General features: G+C 40.9%; 1 protein-coding gene across 3 annotated transcripts in view; it reads left to right on the top strand.

Annotated features, from left to right (window-relative positions):
* Positions 1-15,973, top strand: part of TPK1 (thiamin pyrophosphokinase 1) — a 309,265-nt gene extending 293,292 nt beyond the window's left edge. For 2 of the 3 annotated variants that reach the window (XM_042043467.1, XM_042043466.1), the window contains one exon: positions 15,693-15,973. In XM_042043467.1, coding sequence (XP_041899401.1) covers positions 15,693-15,811 — 119 coding nt within the window. In that variant the 3' untranslated portion in view covers positions 15,812-15,973. Of the gene's footprint in view, positions 1-5,785; positions 5,868-15,692 lie in introns of all 3 variants that reach the window. The other variant, XM_042043465.1, reaches the window with a different exon arrangement.
* Positions 15,974-17,260: the final 1,287 nt, after the last annotated feature.

Below are 17,260 nucleotides of genomic sequence, written 5' to 3'. Positions count from 1 at the left end.
GTTCCCTTAGGCTGACTGCAAGCATGGCATATTCTTATGAGACACTTGTAAAACTTTCCAAATAGCAGCAAGGAGTAGTGATTTCTAGCATGCCTTCTGGAGCTCTGGAAAAGGGTCTTTTTACTCATAACTAAGAAAAAGAGCCAATTGGGATTTGTTCAAATAAGCTCTTTCCTCTTTGTTATTGTCTCGGTTTTGAAAGACAGGTGTCTGCTAAGGAAGGCAGAGGCCCCCCTTGAAGTGGCAGATATAACCCCTTTTCCCTCCAAGTTATTATATTTTGAAATCAAGAGCCTTTAGGCGAAGATGTGGGAAATAGGAATAACAGTTCTTTACTATATATATATATGTATATAACCAGTCAAACAAAACAACAACAACTATGGCAGTAACAGCAAACAATCACAAACCCAGTCCCAGCCTTCTCGGCTGCCGGGCCCTTTCCCCTCGGGTGCAGTTCCGCTCGCAGCCGGCAGGGGCGCTGGCGGCTCCCGGTGAGCGGGGCAGGTGCGATGGTTCCCCCGCGGCTGCAGGGGGCGCTCCGGAGCGAGCTCGGGGAGCACGCGGCTCTGGTGCCCTGGGATCCCGGGAAGGATGGAACAAAGGCTTCACAAACCCCTGGGCAGCCGATCCCGGGCTCTCAGGAACAGCAGGCTGGAACGGCAGGCTAGAACGGCAGGCTGGAACGGCAGGGACGGACGCAAATCCCGGGTGGCAGGCGAGATGTATCCAGATGGGAGAACCCCCCAGAGGCCCAGGCAGGCAGGGCGAGCAGGGCTACAGCGTAGCGAAAGCTCGAAGCAGCAGCGGGGCAGGGTGGCCACAGCCCGGTCTCCAGCAGGGCAGGGAAAGCGGCTTTTGGGGTCCCGGCGTTGCTTCCAGCAGGAAGAAAGAACGGCCAAAAAGAAAGAAGCAGCAGCTCCTTTCTCTGCAGCTTCTCTCTCCGGACGCTCAGAGCGAACTGACCCCACACCCAGGTGTAGACAAAGGAGTAGCCAGGCCCGCCCCACTCCCCTTTTTGTCTTTCTTAAGTACAGCTGTTTGTCCCCTAGCAACATGCATATGGGAGAAAATTCCTTTAACAGGAAAAAAAACTAAGACTAAACTAAAACCCCAACAGTTATATATTGCTATCTCCAGTTTTGCCACAAGTGTCTTCAAGTTTTTATAATTTCTGCCCCTCTTTTTCTTTTCCCCTATGATTTCAGCTTTCTGTGCAAGTGGTGCAGAACCTAACAGTCTGCTGAAGATAAACTAACATATAAACTAAGATGGGATGTCTCTTGAGCATGTACCATCTCCTAAACCAAAAAAGTGAGAGACTCCACATTTTGAGTTCATTTTTGTAGTGGAAGGAAGTTTCTCTGGGTGTTAATTTTTCTTTCAATACAGAAAAAGGCTGATGGAATCAATTACAGCTTTTTCTTCTGTTTCCAGGCTCGAATGCAAAAAGCACAAAAGCATCAGTGCACTTTTGCCTTGTACATCGCAATGTAATTTCATCATTCACTAAAAATTACAGCTGACTCCACAGTGTAAGGGAGAAGGAAATGAGAAGCTGGCAGGCAAGTTCTGACTCACCTTAAATGTGTATGTGAGGAGCACAGTGTATCAATGGACGTGCAGATCGGACTAGGCCCTGGGGTTTATATTCACATTACATAGCCTGTTCACAAATGTGAAGGGGGAGTACGCTGTCAGACTCCTACACTTATTAATTATTTTGTATTTGGGGAAGATTAAGTTTTGAAGAAAAACATCCAGTAATCACTGGGGTACTATTTATATATACCATTATAAACTTGTGTCAACTTAACTGACTTTAATAATGATTATTATTATTAAACCCAGCAACTCTTATCTCCCCCACTGTACACGTGCAGTGGTAATGAGGAATTTTCCTTTTTTTCCTTCTCCCTTCTGCTTCTTCACACAATACCCAACTTAACTCAATTTTCCTCTCCTCCCCTAGCTGTCAATCATTGTCACATTACTTTGCATCATATGCATCAAGAAGAACAGCTTTTTCCATCAAGTAAGCCAATTCTAAAGCTGCCTTCCCAGAGGCTACACAGATTGTGCAAGCTGGAGGAGCTCAGGAAAGAGTAAGCTGGACAATAACAAAGAACTCCCAGAGCTGCCTCTGCCTGCCAATCTCTCATGCAAGCATTCACACGGTGCTCTATGTAGGCCATGCCTCCAGGGCCAGAATCGTGTGTGAGCTCCGCCAACAGACCTCCTGTCCACACCATTAATCACAGCAGGGAGGGGGGAAATGGCTCATTATGCTACATGAGTGATATTGTCCATTCTGTGTTCTGCAAATTACAGTGTTGCAGTCAGCATCCCCTGACTTCTGAAGTCTGTGTCTCAAGAGAGGGAGCAAAACTTCTTAACAGGAGTGTTTACCTGTGAGCAAGCTGCACTTAGTGAGTTTAGACAGCTACAGCAAGGCAAGCTTTCCAAGGCATGTTTTTTCTACTGTCAAATCTTTGGTAGTTTTCCTTCCCTCTCCCAAAATGATAGATTTGGGGGACTTTTCTGTTCTGAAGCATTGTTTTCAAACCTCTCCGTTCATTTCCAGTATAGTTTCTGTGTGGGACTTGTATAAGGCATCCTTCGTGGCTGACTGACTTCAGGTATAATTGAGTAAGAGCTTCCTGCTCTTCCTTACTTATTCTGGCCTTCCTTAAAGGTCCTGTGCTTTGCTGGAGAATGCTATGGCTATTTATGGGTACCCTTTCAGAGCAGCAGAGATTTATCTCCCTGGCTGCTGATGATATTAGAAGTTGTATAACTACTATTTTTGCTCACAGCTTTTAAACATGACACTTTGTTGGTCTCTTTTATGCTTATGTACCGGTAAATGAGCCCTTCAAAATTTGTATCATCCAGGTTCCACTCTTGTATATGAAAGGACAAACCTCTTGGCCTGTGTCCTGACCTCAGTGCTGCAAGGCTCATCAATATCAGTTCTGTACAGAACTTGCAGGGTTCTCCAGTTCTTCCTGGAAATGTTGGGGTTTAACTTGCTGTTTTCTAAATTCACCCTTCAGTAAGCTCTAAGCTGTTACCAGACTTTCTTCCTGGCTGATTTTGGGCATCATTGTGAAAGTGCTTCCCTCGGTCTCATGAAGGCTGCCTTGTGGTGGGCATGCATGTGATATTATTGTGATGGTCTTGAAACAAGCCTGCCTGTTTCTAGAAGAGCAGTGCTGCCTACCCTGTAACAGACACGGCCTTTTGTTAGGAGACCATGCCTTAAATCACAAAGTAGATGTATCTGTTCAGAGATCATCAAGCTCCATGTTGGGTTCAAAGCTTGCACAAGACATCTCTAGGTTCTGAGGGTTACCTCAGGGTTACACCAACTTCTTCCTTGTCACTGGATGTCTTGTAGTGATATGTAACAATATCCTTCTAAAATTATGGTATTAAGAAGAATATGTGCCTATGTTCACATCTTCCAAGAGGTGGAATAGGGCTCACTTGCTTTGAGACTTCTGCATTTGGTTAATTACAAAGTGTCTACTGTGGCTGAAATATCTGAGGATTAATCTTCAGATATGTCACTATGTTCTTAGGTACTTCTGTTTACTTTGTAATCACATAGACATCTAAGATGGGGTGTTTTTTGAGTGTTGTACGATGTTTAGAATAGTGCAGCGAAGAAATGCTATTTCTTTATCCTTTTCAATACTTTTAAGGAAGATGTCAGTTTAGGAGGAATTTAAGCTGCTAGCATTGTTTCTAGGACTAACAGAAATTTTAAATAGTAATTTAAAGTTTGCTTTTCCTCTGAGGTAATTTTCCTTTCAGTAAAATTTTCCATATCTGCAAAATATGGGGAAAAAAAGTATTTCATATCTAGTTGATTTTAAATGATCAGTGAAATAGTTTATGTCAATGAAATTCTGCTAGGTATCCTATTTTTTGTAAAGTGGCTGCAAAACGGGAAAAAAAAAAAAAAAAGAGTGGAAAATAGGAAAATATTGAGTACAACAAATGGCCAGGATGGGAAAAGCAATGTCAAATAAGATACAATCATATTTCATAGAATCATAGAACAGTTTCGTTTGGAAGGGACCTTAAAGATCATCTAGTTTCAAGCCCAATGCCATGGGCAGGGACACCTTCCACTAGACCAGGTTGCTCAAAGCCCCATCCAACCTGGCCTTGAACATTTCCAGGGATGGGACATCCACAGCTTCTCTGGGCAACCCGTTCCAGTGCCTCACCACTTGGATTTTGAGTTCAAAATACAATTCAGAAAGGTAGCTTTCTTTGCTGTTGATAGGAATGTTTCTCCTACAGTACCCCTCAGACACTGATAATCAGTGAGGAATTACAAAGGTTTGAAGATGACAGTAATTTCAGGTTAGGTAAGGAACATCCCAGGCTAAAGGCAGATTTACTTAATGGAAGCTCCCTGTAGCTTAAAAAATAGGCTGTTTGAGGACGTATTTCTTTTCTTGGCAATTGCAGCCATCATGTTCTTTTAACACCAAGTGCTGTTGGCAGCAGACAAGCTGTAGTGTAGTTGATGTAGTCTTTTATTTTACATGTGACTGTTGGATTTGTAGTTCCTTTTCCTTCCTCCTTCTTGTAGTGTGTTAGGGTAGTTTATTGGTAGGTTAAAAGCCAATGTCAAGTCCTCTGTACAGTAAAACTGAGAGCCTGCTGACATGCATCACTGTGCTGTGGCATGACTGTTGCAATCCGTCTTGACCGGTGTGTTTGAAAGTTGAGCTACATATAATCAATTGCACTCCTAAAACTTTAATGGCTTTGACTGCACCATGTAGCACTACATTAATTTAGTGCTGTATTCGGCCTCTGCATTTTAGGTCCAAGGGCTTACACCACCTGGCCTGGGCAGTGCCTGACACGGCATTGTGTGATTAATACAGAAGCCTTTCCTTTCTCTCAGCCTGGGCAGAAAGCTCACTACAGCCCTGCTGGGGCACTGCTCCCTAGAGAAGAAGAAGCCAAAGAAAAGATCCCCCAAGTCACTGAATCCTTGCAGGGGGCCTGGAAGTGCATGGCACGTTTTCTGAATGTAAGGGATGGGTAGCCGAGCCAGTTTGCAGAGGGGAGAAGAAGGTGGGGGGCAGGACTAAAAAGGCTTTTCAGGTCAGGAGGAGGAAGCACACCAATACGAAGAGCACTGTTCATATCGGAAATCATTACAGGAAATCAGTCAGATTTTTTTGGGAGTGCACAGCCAACTAACAGATTCTCAGTAGCGAGTTTTCCACTTGAGTGAAGTTTTTGACAGTCAGTGAGACTTAGGACTTGCCTCTAATGACAAATCTCTTTTTTCATTTTGGGGACAAACATTATATAGGAGCTGTTTGTATTCAGCAGCATCAATAACAAATCTTAACCTTGCATCCCCAAAAAAACAACTGTAAAAGCAAACAGCCAGGAACATTAAATGAGCAGTATGCAATGACTTACTGATTCATATACATGGCAGATACCACTCCCATGGCCTTCCTGAAGCAAAGGGCTCTAATGCTGTGTGAAGTGGAAGAAGTGGGTAATACTAGCTAAAATAGACTGTGCTGTGTCATAAGTTACATTTTTGTTGGATTTTTTTCAAAAAGGTTGGCTTTAAAGCTTTGAAAGAAAGAAGATTGAAAGATGCAATGGGCAGCACTGTTTCAAAAGCAATCCTTTATTTTTTGGAGGACATGGAGAGCCATCTAATCCAATTGAGTTTCTCTGAACTATAAACAGTGTAGCTTGCAGTCTCCTGTTGAATCTCATGTTCTGTCTCAAGGGTTGCAACACATAAACTGCGCTGGACTCCGGTTTGGAGTGAGTTTGGAGGAGCCTTGGTTCCATGAATGTCAACAAATGCTGTAAGTTTAAGATGCAAGTTTGAAGATAAATGGAATAGAATTAATAAGCAGCAGTAATGGCTTTATAATTGAAATAGTATAGACATTAGAGGTACATAGGGTGTTAGTAATTATATTAATTATTTGTTAACAGAAAGACAAAGTAATAAAATTAAAAATCAAAAAGCTTAGTTGTTCACATGCAGATCTAGGGGGACATTTTGTAACAGAAATAATTGCTTTTGCTTCATCCTCAGGGTGATGCAATCTGTGTCTAATTGTTTTTTCTCAAGAAAGCAGAGCAAAGTAAAATTCTAAGTAATGCACAGCAATAGTAGGGGTAAAAATAATCACATTTTAGAAACCTCTTACAGCATCCAACCCCAACACTGTGAAAGGAAGCAGTGCTGCTAGGAAGGGTAAAGATAAATGGAATTACTTTTCTATCAGAAGTGTAATAGTCTTTATTAGTTAGCTATGTGTGCCTAGAACCGATCAGCTGTCAGAGAGAGCAAGTAGATGAACATGTACCTTGTGAGCTGTCAAAAGCAGATCAGTGTGGGTTTTTAAAATAATAATTACCCCCTTCCAGAGAAACGTTTTAGACAAAAGCACAGCTGCTTTATTAATGGTGCATTTTGTGCGTAAGGATGAATATTCTGGTTTGTTCTCTTCATTTTTTGTGTAAATGTAATACCGTATTTACATAAAACTCTGTTAGGAAATGGTGCCGTTCACCATTAAAGCTTGCATAAGAAAAATGTTTGTCAGGGATTTAATTTGATTGAAGTTTGTTATTTGTGCTGGCAGCTCAGAGGGGCTGCAGCTTGCTTTCAAGCCTGGCGATGCCCTTGCCCTCTGCAAGCCATCACGCAAACAGCTGTCCTGGGATTTGGTGTGACAGGGCACTTACCTTTTTTCGCACCCTGACCATTGCTCAGAGGTGAAGGCAGCTGTTTGCTTCCTTGTGGTCGGAGGAGCTCTTTGAGCACCAGATCCACCATTCTGGCACAGTTTAACTGTCTGTCTGGTCTGGCAGCTTGATTGTGGTCTTGGAGCAAGTAACTTGTGGTGATCAAGAGAGTGTGGGGCTCCTGGGGGCCACGCAGGAGTCTGAATGGAGCAGCTGTGAACTAGGTCAGTTCTTGTGGGGTCTGGACTTAGCAGGGGAAGGGTTTTAATATGCAATATGTTGAACCTTTCTGTGGTGGGTTGATACTGGCTGGATGCCAGGTGCCCACTAAAGCCTCTCTATCACTCCCATCCACACCTGGACTGGGGAGAGAAAATATAGTGAAAGGTGCATGAGTTGAGATAAGGACCAGGAGATAACACTCACTGATTACCATCATGGGCAAAACAGACTAAACTTGGGGATATTAATTTAGTCTATTACTAAAAAAATCAGAGCAGGATATTGAGAAGTAACATAAATCTTAAAAACACTGTTCCCCTTCACCCCTCCATCCTTCTTGGGCTCTACCTCATCCCCATCAGTGGCACAGGGAGACAGGGAATGGCAGTTATGGTCAGTTCATCACAAGTTGTTTTTGCCACTGCTCAGGTAGAGGAGTCCTTCCCCTGCTCCAGCTGGGGTCCTTCCCATAGGAGACAGTCCTCCACGAACTTCTCCAGTGAGAGTCCATCCCACAGGCTACCGTTCCGTTCTTCACAAACTGCCCTAGCATGGGTCCCTGTCCACAGGGTGCAGTCCTTCGAGGACACACTGCTTTAGCGTGGGATCCCCACAGAGTCACAAGTCCTATCAGGAAACCTGCTCCAGCATGGGCTCCACTCTTCATGGGTCCACAGGTCCCTGCCAGGAGCCTGTTCCACCATGGGCTTCCCCCAGGTTCACAGCCTCTTTTGGTCATCTACCTGCTCTGGCGTGGGACTCATCCATGGGCTGCAGGTGGATCTCTGTGTACCCACGGACCTTCATGGGCTGCGGGGGCACAGCTGCCTCACCATGGTCTGTACCACGGCCTGCAGAGGAATCTCAGCTCCAGCACCTGGAGCACCTCCTCCTTCTCCACTGACCTTGGTGTCTGCAGAGTTGTTCCTCACACATATTCTCATTCCTCTCTGACTGCAATTATATCTGCACAATAACCTTCTTTTACCTTTCTTAAATCTGTTATCACAGGGATGTTGCCATCATTTCTGGTTGGCTCAGCCTTGGCCAGCGGTGGATCCATCCTGCAGCTGGCTAGCATTGGCTGTGCCGGACACAGAAGAAGCTTCCAGCAGCTTCTCACAGAGAAGTCACCCCTGTAGCCCCCCCGCTACCAAAACCTGGCCATGCAAACCCAATACACCTTCCCAGCATTCAGAAGATCTACTTTGGTCCCTGCTAGTGTAACTTTGCACACTGGAGTCAAGGACTGAGCCTTTACAGAGCTTTGTCAAATCACATTTAATTTAATTTTGGCAATGAAGCCCAGTGTTGAGCAACATGTGCAGCAGAACAGGACTCTGGATATGGTGCTGAGGTAGTGCTGGCAGCAGCAGCAAGAAGACAGCCTGTTCCTTTGGTTTTCAGGGCTGGCTAGGAACTGGCTTTAGATCAACTCCCTTAGGAAAATCATATCCCCATCACAGAAAGCAGAGAAGTGCTAAATTCTTGGGAGACTTGTTGTTGGGGACTCTTCCTACACAGCAGTAGGCAATATAAGTAGTTGGCCAAGACTGTTGTGAATTATTTATGGCATTGCTGCTGTTCTCCTCCATGGAGCAGGTGAATGAAATCCCCATTTCACCCAACCTGTGTAGGTATTTACTGAGCAAATATCCATATACCAGTATTTCACCTACAGGCCCAGTTTGATTGATACAGAAATAATCATTGTGTTTGCACATATTTGCAAACGATGGGAACAATGGTATGCATACAGAAGCTGAAAAACTTGTATTATTAATGTGTTTTAAAATCCTCTTTTACTGCTTCTTCTTGCAAATATATTAATCTGAATGTGACAGGATTTATCAGAAGTCCAAAGAATAGAAGAGGAAAATAATTAACATTGTGCTCTGATTAACTAATATCATACTTTAAAATCTGTTGAAGGATATATAGGGGTTTGTGAGAGGGGCTTTTTTAATTTTTATGTGAAGTGCTGGAAAATTACTGTAGCTAGAGGTGAATTGTTGATCTTAGTCAGTCCTGGATCTGGTTGTGTTGAAAAGCTTTCTGGTGCTAAGTTGTTCGAAGCCTGAGTACATGGATGTAGTCATCCAGCCCTGAGGTTTGGGTGAGGAAAAGATTCCCTCTCCTTCTTCTTCCTATCTCTCTTCCCTGTCTCCAGCAGCCTAATCATGAGGAATATAGGGGGAATTTCACTCCTTTCTGCAGCACTCTGTGGTCAATTGCTAGGATCATTTGGATACCTGTCTCCAACAAATTCAGTAGATTTGACCTCTAGATGCATCATATCAACTTGACAGTGTAGCAGCTTTCAAAATAGCAAGTATTTTTAGGTTCTTGGCTGTCATGTCAAACCAGAGCTTCAGACCTAAGTGCTGTGACAGAACACCATTGTTTTTAGCTAATCTCAGGTTTCAGTGTTGCACTAGATTGCCATCCTCAGCTTTTGTGACTAAGTAATGCCTCTAAAGCATGACAGCATAATAGGATGATGTGTGCTATGTGGTGTCTTATGGACGAGTTAGCAGTAGGACAACTCATTAGCTGATGCATCTCAGTATTACTCTTGCCCTTTTTCTCACGAGAATAGTGTTCTTCATCTCACTACGTGAAGTAGAGACAGACCAAAATAGCAACAAGTTATTTTGTCTAGCTTATATGCAAAATCTTTACAACAGTGACTGTCAAACTGAAGCTACATTTTATTTCTGCAGCTGTTTCTTCAGTGCTCTAACACTATTAATAATACTACCTGTCACCTGTACAGCACCTCAGAGTTGTAAGTAGTTTGAGAAACATTATACAAACTTAGTGGAAAGCATCAAAAATTAAGTAAACACCCTGCTTCTTACTGGCTAAACTCAGTTCTTAAAATTCCTTCGTAAGCCTGGCTTGGCCTTTAGCTTAGTGAAAGAGTCTCCCAGACAGCTATTTCCCTGACTTACTTTATATTTCTGCTGGATCACTCCTATTACAACTTTATCACATCTAGACCAGAAAGATACTACTGAAAGCAGTATGTAGAGTTTCCTTGTCTAACTTTCCAGGCCACTTTAATTAAGATGCTAAAGTGATTTTGAACAAACACGGAAGCACATCTTGTTGGTGGTGCTAAAATGATGCTGTAGAAACTCCTCACAGTTAATGATTCTTGTTGATCTTGCTGAAGCAGTAGGAGCAGCAGAGACCTTGGTGTAGAAAGCAGTCTTTCTTAGTATCATTTTTATCAGCTTATCATTTTAAATTGCCACCAAGCAGGTGATGTGACAGGAGGACTTCAAGCTATTCTTACAGTATCACCATGATTACAAAGCTGGAAAAAATATGTGGAAAAAAAATTGCGTGCTGGAAATAAATTTGAAAACTTCTGACATCCATTTGCATTTCTGAAGGTTCTCTCAATATGGGTGGTTTCTATCCAGGGTAGAACACACAGTTCTGTTAATATATTTTTTTCTCTTTTTAAATGAAATTGTGAAGCTTTGACAGCCTTTAAAGCTTTGTTGTCACCTCCTAAATCCCCTCTGGTGTGAGACCAGGCAGCCTGTGTTGCAGAGCCCTGGCCAAGAGTCTTTGCCAGCACCTGAACTGGTGGAAAAGCCACCTGGCCCTGCCTGCTGGGCCCCCTTCCTCCCATATCCTCTCAATGCTTTCTTAAGTCTACTTGTATGAATACACTGAGATTATAAAACCATTGTTCTGTGCCACAAAACCAGGTACCCAAAGTTACAATAGTTATAAAAAATGCCCAATGCAATTTCTGCTCATTCAAAACTCTCCTTGACCCTGAGGGAATCTGTGCAGTACCAGGCAGACTCAGCAGACTCAGCAAGCCTTCATGGTACTTCTGTTGTATCAGTATTGAAAATAGTTCATGTTTTATTGTAAATTACTGTTATTTGCAACTTCCAGTTTTGCAGTTCCCACTGCACAGAGATCAAGCACCCAATTTTTCCTTTGTATCCATCAGTGTAAATCAAGATTAACTCCAGTGAAGTCAGTCTAACCACAAGTGTAAACCTAGGAGGAATGAAAGGAAAATCAGTCTACAAACTACTTGGGTTTTTTATTTTTAAATAGCAAAATTAATGCTGCTGTTCTGCAGACACAGGGTGACCTGCAAAGTGCTAGCTCATGCATTACTAATGTATCTCCATTTAAATGCAGATTTTTGCTCCTAACACAGAACTTCAGGGAAATCCTCTCCAGATAAACTGTAATAGGATACCAAATGGTGATTCAATATTTCACTTTAGCTTGTGTTTCAGCTTATTGATCTTAATTTTCTATCATTTTGATACAGCATTTGCTTAGTGGGAAGAGGATTATATCCACTATAATATGGCTTTTAATTAATAATTAATTATTTTGATATTCCACACATCCATGCCAGCAGTGGCAATCTGCTTGTATTCCTTTCCTGATTTCTATTTTCAGTGGTGGAAACCAGCAAGGTGTGACTTTACATATTTCAGGAAGTAATTGAGACGCAGTTGAGAAAAGGAAGCATAGCATAAGTATCATAGTGTCTATGTGGGACATGCTTAACATGACAGTGTTCTGTCCACAGTCATTTCAGGTAACAGTAGTGAGACCCTGACATGATTTGTTTTTGCCATATATGACAAGTTTAGGATGAAGTTTTTCTCTGTATATGCCTCCCTCAAGCACTGCGTAAGTGCATCTTACAAGATGTACATGAAACCTTGATTGATACATTTTTTTAGATAGACAGATAGATAAGCTCTCTTCTCTGGACTGAACTTTAAGTGTCCTAAATAGTACAATGGAACATAGAAATGATGTTTATAAATTTACTAGATCATGAATACAGTCATTAAGAGGAATTACCTGATCTTGAGAGTGTTTTTGCAGCACCTAACATGATGATATCCAATCTCCTTATAAATAGGCTACACTATTTCTCAGTTTCCAGGCTGAAAGCTGGCAGCACAAGGACTGCAAGCAAGGCTTAGGTCTCACTTTCAGTACCATCTACTCAAAAATAACTCCCTACTATGGTAGAAGTACTATGATTAGTATGATGAAATTTTAAAATAAATTTTTAGGTTTGGGGTTTTGATTATTTATATGACTTAATTACCTATAGGGTGCATTTTGTTAACATTTCTAAATGTTGTTCTTGCAACCATAAGATTCATGAATTTTCAAAATTTTAACTCTGAGATTAACGTTTTCCACATATAAATCCTAGAGTTTGTATCTTTTTTTTAAATTACCAGAATAAGAGCAATAAAATATTGTAAATTGCCAGTCTTAGGGGTTACTGAGACCTCTTATGTGATATAATTTGGTCAGCAAAACAGATGTCTAAGAAGTAATGATCTTTGTGATTATGCTCCTTTGGGAGGCTCACCTACATGCCCTCAGTTTTCTTCTCTTAAATTTTGTCCAACATTCTCAAACCCTGGCAGACTGAAACACCATCAAACAAAACAAAAACTGCTAGAAGAACATTCCTCCATTACCTCATCAGAATCAGTCCTCTCCCTGCCCATGTTTAGGTCTGAATTAGTGGTATGCTGCAATCCATCAGACATAAATTTGTTACTGATAAGAACATAGGGCACACCATAAAAAACTGTCTCATGATAGATTTTGTTGGGTGGGGACTTTGGGTGGGGGAGGAGGAAGTTGGTGGGGTTTTTTTCTCCCCCCCAAAAAATGCAGGAACAGCATTTGCTTTTAGTATTGAAGTCCTTGCTGACTTTATAGATGGAGAGTAATGAGAAAATAGTAGAGCTACAATGGAGGAGCTGAGTAGAGTATTTTTCTCATCAACTGTCCATTATCAGTAAACACAGTTTGATTGGAACCAAAGCACTAAACAAAACTTCTAATGCTGAGGGGTATTTCAGTGAATCACTTATGGGTTTATCCAAATCAACTCTTTAAAGTTCTCACAAAAAACAAGAGACTACTATTGGTCAAAAAGAAAACTTTCAGTAATCCAAAATAAGATTTCTTTTAATTAGAAAATTATAAAATTTCCAGGGGTTTTGAGATTTAGATTTTTTTTTAAATCACAATGTGGAGTCCTTTATTAAAATTTGATTTGGTACCCAATTACAGCAAAGCTATAAATACTAAATATTAGAAAATAAAAAGGTGGTTTTCTTTGGAATGTGTTTCTTGAAAAGTAATCTCAATAGCGAAAATGGGTGTTGTAATAGGGGTTTTTTCCCAAGACATAAATTCTTTCTAGGACTTAACAAATAAGACTGAAATTCATTTTTAAGAAAGGGATTGGATCAGGTATGAACTGATGAAACTTCCCACTTCTTTGACCTTGTAAACTTCCATCAGAATGCAGGACACAGCAGGAAGTTTGCCTAGCAGCGGTAGGTATGCACATCCTCTTACTTCCTTTACTGGCTCAAACCTAGTTTTTCACATTAATTACTGTTCATTTATTGAATGGAAAACATGCATTTTTAATTATGATAGTTGAAATGTTGGCTGGTTGTGAAACCAAGTGCTTGGAATTGGTCCATTTGAGCCGCGTGAATCAGCAGTACTGTTTTATAGTTTTTTGCCTTTTTTTCATTTCAGCATTTCAAACTGTGGTCCTTGCGCAGCAGAAAACCTGGTAGAGAAAGATTAAAGGCTCCATCTAGTGGGCAAGAATTCTCTATTGAAAGGGGGAGAAAAGGCTCTCGTTTTCACTTGATTTTATGCACTATGAAATACGGCTTTAGATTTTGTTTCATTAAGCTGCCATGTTGTTGTTAATTCTTGCCTTCTGCAGAGCCATTATTTTATATGCAAAGCTGTGAAACATTAAGTATTATTCTGAGTCTTGAGCAAGAAGCAATAAATGATACTAAATGAGTGGGTTTATACAGCAGCTCATCACCAAAGTTCTTCCTCCCCACCCCCTTCAAGTTTCAATATATAGTAACCAAAAGAAGGTAATTTGTGTGTCAACAAATGTTTTAAAGTATTTAAGGTTCTTTCCTACTTAAAACTGGCTGGAAACATTCATAACTTGACCACAGCACTTAACACAGTATTTCGGGAGTATTTTTACACAGGGAACTCTACCCAGGTGTTACCCCAGCGTTAAATGACTTGTTTACTTGCAAACAGTGAAATCTGTGTTTTCTGGCAAGACATAGCCCCTGTGGCCTCGGCTGTGTCTTCCAAAGGCAAACACCAAAACTCATTATTCGTGGCATTTGTCTAGGAGCCTCCTGCCTGGTACTGTTGTGTGTCCAAAAACATCCTGACAGAATCTAGCACCTTTATTTTAGGTAAACAATTGATCTAGTACAGTAGTACTTTCTTTCTTCTCTTTGCTGAATTTCTGCACTGCATTGCAGTTATGCTCCCAGCTCCAGAACTTCACATTGCAGGACTCTTCCATTTGCAGTAGTGAAATTTGGGTATTACTCTCTCATTCCAACAAATTCATCTTGCAGCTGAAACCTCCTCGTCAGTTCACGTCAAGCTAATAACAAGCATAGGAGCAGGAATAAGTAGCAGCAAGCACAATTTGGCAGAAGAGACACTGAGCTACATGTCCTGACTTTAGTCCAACTGTCCTTCCTTATAAAGCCATAGAGCCTGGCGAGATCAGCTCCTCCTGTGCAGCTTCCAGCAAGGGGTAGACAGGGTAACATGCATTATAGTGATGCGCTACACCCAAGTTTACTATAGCCAGCATTCATATCCAACACTAGAAAATGCGTCTCCCGTAAAAATCACAGAATAGAGCTTACCAAGTTGTTCTGCACTCCTTTTGATCACAAGGAGATCTCCCTTTGCAGTGGGTCACTCAGTAGCAAATCCAGAGGATTTTTACTTTGGTATTTATGCATGATTTGGCAATTCTGATAGGTCACAAAAACTTACTATCTTCCTGAACAATTCTGCCCAGCTGCAGCTCTCCTTGTATCCCCATGGAGATGTTTTTCTGAGGTGCCAGTGAGTTAGAGCTGTCATTTGGCTCGTTTTACAGGTTAAAGCAAAGGGTAGTATTAGAGTTCTTACTCTGAACCTTTCTATGAGCAAGGACTAACACAGAATTGAGTAGTTCTAGAGTGCCTTTGAGGAAGTTGGTATGTCTGCAACATGCAAATGATGCTATCTCAAAAAGAGAAGAAATGAAAGGTAAAACTTAGAACTGCATGCTTTGGTATTTGTTAGAGTAATGCCACTTGGTTTCTAATGTACATGAACACCTACCTCACTAGGTATGCAACAGAAGAAAAGATGCAAGTTCCTTAATTCAAGGTTGTTAAATAATACCACTTTTAACTGGGGCCTTTGCTCTAGAACTGTTCACGTTTTAGAAGATTATAGGCTTGTTGCTGAGCTAAAGCAAATCCCAACTTTGGAAGTACAGTAAGATACTCTTTGTTTTACTTTAAATACCTTTTCTAGGACTAGTACTTGAACTGATCCTAACGAAATACAGATTTCCAGATGTGAAACTCTGAGGACTACCTGACAAACTGCTTTTGTAATAATCTCCTGTAAACTCAAAATTTTAATCTGGGGATTAATTTATTGCCTCTACAGGTCATTGAAAAATCTCATACAAGCTTTCTAACTAGATTATGTTTATCTGGGTTATATTTATTCAGCTACTTTTTTGTTCTTTGTGGGAGCAGTGGCCTTTTGAAGCAAATGCACTCATGTGGCAGAGACCCACTCAATCTCTTCCTTATTTTTCACAGCTAACCAGGTGCTGAAGTTTGGAACACTCGTCAGTACTTCCAACACCTATGACAACTCCGGGACTGTGACCATTGAGACAGACAAACCTTTGCTGTGGACAATGGCTATCAAGAGATAAGATCAGCTACAGCTGCATTTCCTGATCTGATACAACTCAAATTACTACAAAATTTCACTGAATTAAGATGGTAAAGCTGTTGCAAGATATAAGCAGACAATGATTTTCTGTATTGAATGGAAAACAAGTCTGAAATAAAAGTCACTTGAGATTGAATCAAAATTACTTGCAGTAATAGAGTACTTCATTCTGGTAAATCACACTACTTAATCAGAAGATGCATGAGCAGCCACTCAGTACAACCACAAACAGAAATGAATGTAAAGAAACCACTGCTGCTTATCTGGTTAGTTCAGGTTACTTTTACACAGTATTTTATTCCAATACTGAACTATCTCTTTTCCCTCTTGCCAAAAGGAAATGCAGTACCCAGCTGCATACAGTATAACTGTATTACAAGGTGATAGCACCAAGATTAACTGATCTCATTTTTCTGTCCTGGTTTGTAACATATGTAGGTGCTGGTGAAGATTTCTCAAGGAGAGTAATAATTGAACTTTTCTACTTAGGAAGCAAGTTAGTGTAGTGAAGAAGCTTCAGTTTTGCTGTAATAGCAGTATCAGATTTCCCAGTATTAAGTGCTTTTAAAATCTGTAATAGAAGTACCATTGTACCTTCTACAAATACCAAATGCTTACAGTAACATTTTTTGAGTGAATTAAATGTCTTAATCTCAATCTGAGGAAGAGCATTGCATCTACCAGAGTTTTTGCAGGCTTAGTTCTTAAAATCAAAATATGCAATCATTTAAAACAATGGAAACTTCCAGGTCAACATGCAGAGGGCTTTATAATTCTATGTACAGAACAGGATCCAAAATGGGTGTATAGCCTATCCAAGAGTATGATCAAGTTGTGGATTTGCTAAAGGACTGCTTAGTGTGCCTGACCCTAAAATTATCTTCAAATGGTACATCTCAGTAATCAATTATGTTTGGGTTTTTAATTATGCCATCAGAATAAGGACTGGCAATGCAACTTCTTTACTTGATAAGAGTTGTTTTCATGTCAAGTACATACTATAACCTAGCAGGACTTCCAAATGCAGAAAGGAATTCGTGATAATTATGGTGATTCCAGAAATTAGTGACAAGAATTCCCATACACTTTTACATCACCACTTGAAAGGATACAGAAATGCTGTTTTCTTGCTGTCTGCTTTTGCTAGGAAGATGTTGTTCCAAAGCTTAATTTACTGCTTTGTAAACAGCTCCTGAACAGAGGTCATACAGCTGTCCCCCTTGGAAGCTTTCAGTATTTGACTGGACAAAACCTTAAGCAACCTCATTAGAATGCAACACTGACCCAGCTCTGAGCAGGACATTGGCCTAAAGATCTTCCAGCCTTCATTCCCACCTGAATGATTCTACTACCGTTAAAAGAAGTAACAAAACAAGTAAAACACACAACTACTATTACAAAAAAAAATAAAAAAGCCTGTAGACAGGTA

This window comes from Corvus kubaryi, unplaced genomic scaffold (genome assembly GCF_017639235.1).
Source record: "Corvus kubaryi isolate FWS band 111438036 unplaced genomic scaffold, C.kubaryi_AGA036_p1.0 37398, whole genome shotgun sequence".
NCBI lineage: Eukaryota > Metazoa > Chordata > Aves > Passeriformes > Corvidae > Corvus > Corvus kubaryi.
The sequence above is the reverse complement of the archived record's forward strand: the minus strand, read 5'-3'. Positions and strand labels throughout refer to the sequence as shown.